The sequence below is a fragment of the Anneissia japonica genome, unplaced genomic scaffold (genome assembly GCF_011630105.1).
Source record: "Anneissia japonica isolate Jap-2015-1 unplaced genomic scaffold, ASM1163010v1 scaffold3735_len701357_cov177, whole genome shotgun sequence".
Taxonomy (NCBI): Eukaryota; Metazoa; Echinodermata; class Crinoidea; order Comatulida; family Comatulidae; genus Anneissia; species Anneissia japonica.
The window spans coordinates 72,029-80,028 of record NW_022723891.1 but is presented as its reverse complement, the minus strand read 5'-3'; the positions used below and the strand labels follow the sequence as shown (position 1 = coordinate 80,028).

The window sequence follows — 8,000 nt, the reverse complement described above, 5'->3', positions numbered from 1 at the left end:
TTGATACTTATATTTTATGATTGTGTACTTTTTAAGTGAATTTTCTTACTAAAACAGTGTTCTCTTCGCATATTCTGTAATTCTAGTCCTATTATTTGTACAGGTTAGTTTATCTTTGAGGCCGATTTTTCTCAAAACCTGGTTCTCATACACCTAAACTTTAAATGCTAACATCTCTGGATCTATCTATCCTAGGGAAGCCATTCAAAGACCAAATTAAAGCTTATAATGTGGTCTACCAAAATGTAATATTAACTCATTTTTTGATTTTCTAACGATGAGACTCATTTTGTAGTGACACCTCACATATTTTCTGTATGTTGATGCAAGCTTTTCTTTGAAGCCCTTAAAAAAATGAAAAAAAAAAAAAAAAAATTAATTTGGTCACCTATTTTTGTTTTGTTTTATATTTTTATCAAAATTAAAGTTGAACTACTACATTCCAGGAGTCGACTGTTCTATTATTTTTCGAGGGGTGCACAAAGTAGACTCATTTTTTAATGGTCTGTAGAATGAAAGATTGTACTACTGTACCTGTACTGTCACCACAATGTACTGCATGGCACCTCAAGAAAAATATTTATAACTACACTATTTTGCCACTGACGTACAACAAGTGCTGGTATATCTTAGGCCCTACCATGGAGGAAATAATTCCTCCATGGCCCTGCTGTACATTAAAATTTTAAATTGCACATGAACTACACAAATCAATGGTGATGTTGTTAGTCTATGAGTGGTTACTTACCTGGATAAACCGACAAATTGCCTATTCTTTTTCACATATGAGAACACCCCTCGAAAAATAATATAACAGTCAACTCCTGGCGCCAAGCTCAAGCGGCCCCGGCACCATGCAACTTCCTTATTCTTTTTCGAGTCACGAGAAAGTGAACACCTCGAAACATTAAAAACAAGCCCCAGAACACCATACTATCCTACATAGCCTTTAAATGACCACCTTTCAATTTAGCAAGACAGTAATCGACAGAAATATATTGTAAACATTATGCCCAATTTTTTTAATTTCTTTTATCATCGAAGAATATTCACTGAAGAATATCATATTAAAAGAATAAATGCCCAAAATATCAAACATACAGGTAATATTGAATAGGAAACTGTGTGATGTACCCACGATATTTGTAATTACACTTATGTGGGTTTGATATACTCAATTATTTTAATAGGCTGTGAATAATACAGTACAACCCTGCCATTCGGATTCAAACGAAGTGTAAATTACGAAGCAAATTATACAATCGTAAGTTTTATATTTTAATGGGTATTGTATCTATTAATAGCATAGAGCCTGGAGCTAATTCAAATTTAAATGAATAAAACATACATTTGAATTAATGTATCAACTTTTGTGATTAGTTTGGGATGATTAATTAACATTAATATTAATATCAAATTTAATTATTAATTAATTATACACAAAATTATGATAATCATGCTTATTTATAAAAAAAAATTATGAGTATTCTGTTGATAGAGATTAATATAATTTTGTATTTATAAAATGAATCATTTTTCAGTAAATTTATTATTAATTATAAGCATTAACAAATTGTGTATTTTTTCAGTACTTCATCAGTATTATATATTATAATATCATTAAAATAGTCCCTGTAAATTTTATAATTAATCAAATTGCATTATTAATATCATTATTATATTCATAGTCAAAATTACAGTATCATCATTCAGGTTTGTTGTAGTGCATCATAAATATTACTATTTTATTTTGTTTAATTGTCGTAAAATTTCAATGTGGTTTGTGCGATGCAAGATATGTCACCTACTTGTCAACACCTTTATCAATAATAATGGGCACTTCAGCCACCTTTTTATTTAAAACCTCCTTGCCCATCCTGAAAATGCACTCTTATTATTAAGAGTTTACCCATGTTATCACCCACCCACCCTAAAATGTATACCACCCTCCCTTAGTTTTCTACTATAGCTACAACCCTGATAAAGGTAACATAGGCAACCTTTAAAAAACGTCATGATATGTGGCAAAGACAAGCCAAACCAGTCACTCATCGCAAAAATCGATTTTGAGTTATTAATACTGTTATTAATGTTAGAGAGTAAAATAATAGCTATAAAATGGTAAAAAAATCATTAAAATCGGACATTTCGTTATGAAGTTACAAGCGTTTAACCACACAGCTGTTTAAAGAACAATATATGAGAAATTAACCGTCAAAGTTTATGATTTCAGGCATTTCTCAAGCAGAAACTATCTTTAAATCCTTAAAAAGTATTGTTTTAACATTGAAAATGAGGAAAATAACAGCATAGAATGATGTGTAGATATATAAAGGTTAGTTTAATGCAATAAAATAGATTTTTTTAAATTTGACATTCCAGCATCATGTTTTGGCCATTTTCTCTGAAACACGATTTGCGACGAGTGACTGGTTTGGCTTGTCTTTGCCACATATAGTGTTGTTACTGACACTGTAAAATGATTTTATGATACAGTACTATCTATATTAAGTGCAATAACCAAATTTGATTTGAAAGAGAAACTATCACATAACAAACAAACTGATTCACTCAAAATTATTGTTTGGCTCTACACAGTATTAATTACTTTACGTCACTTTTTGGTGTTCCTGTTTACTGGTTTATTTAAATCATTTTATCTTGAAAATGGTTCCATGATGGAACCAAAATGTCGATTCTTTTTGTCATTAAATTTTGTTTTGAAATTATATAGGGTCTGTTAATTCTTAATTATTATGACTGAATTAAGTATTAACATGATCCGATTGGATCAGTATACATCAATATTATCATCAATATATAATCATATAATTCATAAATGACATCGGTCTAAATTGTCATGTTAAGTTCACAGGCTGACGTTTGAGTTTACACATCATCCTTAATGTTAATTATTATGACTGAATTAAGTATTAACATGATCCGATTGGATCAGTACACATCAATATTATTATCAATATAAATCATATAACTCATAAATGAGTCTAAATTGTCATGTTGAGTTCACGGCTGACGTTTGAGTTTACACAACATTCTTATGTTTGCTTGACCTTAGCAGGGATGTAGCTAGCATTGGGAGACTTGGGAGGAAATGTCAACGCATTCGGCCTTGACTACTTGAGGTAATCACAGTCCCTCCTGCTGGTCTTCCAGCTCTGTACACCTCCCCTGATGGTAACCAAAGGTCAGAACCATTTGACCTGTGTCATTCATAAACAACAAAGGGATGACTTAAACATTGATCAAGTATCTATTTTTGCCTTCTGACATAAAGTACTCCAACATATTTTTGTTTTGTTTTTGTGTTACTGTATGTTCAAACAACAATTACAGCTAATGTCTAGCCATGCAGGCCTGGTTGAACTCCTAAGCTAGTAGGTAACTCATACAGATATGCCTAAATCCATGTGTACAGTAGGCCAACTGTAGGCACAGTTCTTATGTTACCTTTCAAAGACCTTGTTTCAAGAAAACTGAATCATTCCCATCATTTTAGGAAATTAATTTTACAATTTTCTTTAATATCTGTCCACCAGAGGAAAATTGATTAAGCTTTCTTAGTGCACACAACATAATGTGATGTGCCCTTATATGGGTATGATGGTGTCACACCCAAATATGGGCATCACAGTTTCTGTCACATAAAATTTGACAGAGCTACTGTAAGTTTGGCATATTTGATCCTTTTAAAATTGTAATTCAAAATTTTTTTGAGAATTTTCCCGTAAGATTTTACTGTACAACAGAAGGTATCTCTAACCTGAGCGAGAATCTCCCTTTTGTCATAATAATTCAAAGCAGACAAAGTTTTCATTCCAAAAAATAATCAATAACACAGTAGGATATCTAAATTTGGTTGTTAGCTGTGTGTGGCGTGCATCGAACACTCGCGAGGAATTATGCGACACTGATTAGAGTTTGATGTGCCGTATGCAAACGATGTGTGAATTGCTCCTGTAGGGTAAATTATTGATATGCAAATGAGCAGATTATCTCGTACCTTGATACGCATATTTAAAAGTCACTTGAGGTCATATAATGTTCAAATAAATGTGATATGACTATCAAGATATGTCCCCACTGTAACAATTCATTTTGAATTTCAGCAAATAAGAACAGACACCAACTGTGGCACGATTTTGCAAATCAACATCAAATCACAGGGTACAGTGAACTCCGTAAACTGTCTGCATAATGTAATGGGTGCAAAATAATGCGAGCCTTGGGCTTGCATTTCAATTAATTTGTGACAAACGAATGTGAGTAACCCTAGCAACTATAGAACGTCATTAGAGTAATACAAAAGATTGATCAACGATATTGACAGTGCTAAATCAAGTCCTTTAAAGGAAACCTAGAATCAGAAATGGACTACAAAATATTACAAAATCACAACAATGGATTTGGATGGAAGAAATGATGATGTCAAACAAGATTTTAAATGTCAATTTGATATGAGTTAATCGATCCACAAATGCAGGCATGAATTGACAGTAAGTAGTTTAAGAAAATAAAGTTATAATATATGAATATTGTACAAATTAAAATGTTATTTAAGTAAATAAAGTAATAATATGAATACTACAAATTAAAATGTTTAAAATATCTCAAATTTTAACTCAAAATTTGTGCAATGCAATGCAATATTTTTGAACGAATTGAAACTAAAAATTGCTTTTTACTCATTGACTGGGGGGGAAAGGAGGGGGGGGGGAAGAGGGATACATATTAAAAATGACCATTTTCATTGGAATTGGTGTTTCTACATGCTAAATTTTTACCTCAAAACACCAGAACCAGTCTATGCCCCTGTCCCAGTATCAAGGAACGTTCACACCAAAGCCCGGATCGTGGAGAAAATTGGTTCAGTCGTAAAGAACAGGACCGTTCGCATCAAATCCATACGATTTCCAATCCCGATTCCAGATCCAGAGCAATGGATCTGAGAGCCATTTGTATTGAGAAATCGTACGTTTTTTTTTTCCGTTAGACCAATCAGCAACAAGCTTGGTTAGTTTGAACGCACACGTACTTGACCGAAATAACCGTGTACCGTGCGTGATATGAACGCAGCGTTAAAAAAACATTGACAACTCACGATTTTTTGTGCGGGCTCTTGACCGGATCCAGACTTGACGTGAACGTAGCTTAAACTGGTTCGATTATAATAGTTCAGCATCTTCTTGTTATGGTGAGAATGTCATTTTGTGTGAATTTCACTGTGGTTCAATAACGTTTTCAAAAAACGATGTGTTTAGAGATACTGTACAATAGGGCCTACTGCAGTCTATCTTGGCAACGATAAAGAATTGGTTAGGGTTGGCAACTGCCAGGAAAACTCACCATACCGAGATAGCATACGGTACTGTATTCCTAGTCACTGCCTTCAAAAAATAATTTTATTGGTCATGACGGCGCATGTTGTACCTCTAGTTACAACGCACCTAGCCTGTAATATTTTTCAGTGACAGCAGAAACAATAATCATCATTGAAATGAACAATATTTTATGCAAAATGAGATTTTCTTACCTTTGAAGTTGATCTGTTTCGAGATGATTCATTAGTGGTTTTAGTTGTCATGGGTGACAACCTCCCAAAAGTTCTATCGGTGCTCTGATTTGAGTTACTTGAAACTATACCATCCAAAAGTCGAACTAACAAGATATTTGTTGGCAATTCCGCAACACTACAGTGTACTACGTCCCTACATTCCGGGCACCTCAATTCGTTCTGTAAATTAACTATCCCTTCCAAACATCGTCTGCAAAAAGTATGTTGGCATGGTAGAACTTTACTTGTGGCATCAAGACGTTCCAAACAAACTGAACACTCTAGCAGGCGAAACAGTGCCTGCTCGTCCATGTTGTCGAAGGCCTTTGGACAAAGGCTAGGCCTGTGACCAGCCCACCTCTCTCTCACTCGGTACTGCAAGATCAGCCCGCCTCTCCTCCTCCTCCAGTAAGCAGGAAGGAATTCAGGAAGCAATACCAATATAATTGGCTTTATTTTACCAGCAGCTGGTTCATCATTCCATTAACCAAGAACACGAAATTTACCTCCGAGTACTTACACCGATAAACAAGATCTTGATAGAGCACTTATGTACCAAGAAGACAATACACCTAAGTCTTCGTTGATGTGCTTCTTTTTCAAATGGCCTGACTTGTTCTTGCTCGTGTGGCAGCTTACCAAAATGTGTTTTGGTTTCTGAGAGCAGATAAACACAGAGAGCGCGCAGCGGCCAAGATTACACGGCTAGCTTCCGGGGTCTCATGATACTGAACTGATTCCACGCAAATACCGGACGGAAATGCCTCAATAATTGACCTACCTACGTTTTAATGTAAATTTGAATGGTTTTTCAACAACCTAATATTATTATTTTTTAAGTACATGAATTTGGCTGACGTAGGCCTTCTTGGGTACACTTAAATCCAAAACGTATGATAAATCCTCCTTCCTATGTTCGTTCGGTAAAGCTCAACGTTACACTGGTTGCGAGAATGCAACCAACCGTTTGACGATTGTGAATATCAACAAACCGAACAATTGAATTGTATTTCGTACCAGAATGGATTTGAGTGTAAATAGTTTTACGATGTACAGCACGGTTAAATTAATTTATGAATATGCTATGAGTATGAGTACGGATCTACATCGTTTACAATATAGGCCTACGTTAGCAGTCTATTCGAGCACATTGCGTTATAATGTTAAAACAAAAACAGGACGACGCATGGTAGGAAAGCACGTGCTAAAATCGTTGATACTTTTTAGCTTTCACTTAATATTAATAGACAATAGATACAGTTTTAATATGCCTATAGAGTAGGCCTACTCATCATCAACATAAAAACTCTTTCTCTACATTTTTAACTATTTTATTGAACAAATAAATAGGCCCTAATCTAGGGCTTTCTCGTTTTCTTCATATTTTATAAAATATTTTTATTGTATTTGTTATGGCCAAATTACAATAAAATTAATGATTTCGTATGAAATTAATGTTTGAAATCACTTTTTTTTTTTTTTTTTTTTTTTTTTTTTTTTTTTTATATGTGACTAAATTACTGGTTGGATTGCCCTGAGGCGAGGGATATGGGACGCGATATGAGGGGTGGGGTTTTAGTAAGTGGTGGGTGGCACCAGCGGGGCTAAGGACATCCCCCACAGACAGGCCTTGACCCCCTGTCTTCCAACGAACGACTAGGTATCAAAAAATTCAAAAGATAATAATTAATTAATAAATAACGGTATTTCGATTGCCAATCCTATTGTGATCTAAAAGCAAATTTTGGACATTAAATAAGTCATAAAAACTCTCCCCGCGAACCCTACAGGGGACCCGGGCCGTCGACCGAGGCTTCGTCCACGTCGGATTCCTCGTCGGTAAATTTCTGGCGCCACTGCTTTTCTTAAGGCCTGTTTACACTTCAACGATAACGATAACGATAAAAATGCTAAAAAGCGATTGTTCATATAGAAAACAAAAGAAATAAAAGAGAAGTTTTTACACTAGGACGATTCTATAACGATTTATCGTGTATGCAATAACAAAATATTTTAACAAATCAAATCAGATGGCGTCATAATCGTGGACAAACGATAAAATCGTTGCTACTACGACGATTTTCATCTTTTGCCATGATTATGACGTCTTCTGATTTGATTTGTCAAAATATGTTGTTATCGCATTTCTGATAAATCGTTATCGAATAGTTCTAGTGTAAAAACGTCTCTTATTTCTTTCATTTTCTATATAAACAATTGCTTTTTAGCTTTTTTTTTTTTATCGTTATCGTTGAAGTTATAAACAGGCCTTTAAGCTGGTTTTACACTAGGCGAATTTATTCGCGCGAATCAAAGCGTCGGTTCGCTTCCTGAGCTCTGATTGGTTGCGCATTTTGTCGCTTCCCAAAAACTCCGATAGGAATGTGAACGCGCATGCGCATGAACCAACGCTTTCGATTCGCGCGAA

General features: G+C 34.6%; 1 protein-coding gene across 1 annotated transcript in view; it reads right to left on the bottom strand.

Annotated features, from left to right (window-relative positions):
- The window catches only part of LOC117112391 (E3 ubiquitin-protein ligase SH3RF1-like), a 114,595-nt gene extending 108,711 nt beyond the window's left edge, over positions 1–5,884 (bottom strand). Inside the window, exon 1 of the mRNA XM_033255463.1 lies at positions 5,552–5,884. Within this exon, the coding sequence (XP_033111354.1) occupies positions 5,552–5,884 (333 nt within the window). The remainder of the gene's footprint in view (positions 1–5,551) is intronic.
- Between the last annotated feature and the right edge of the window lie 2,116 nt (positions 5,885–8,000).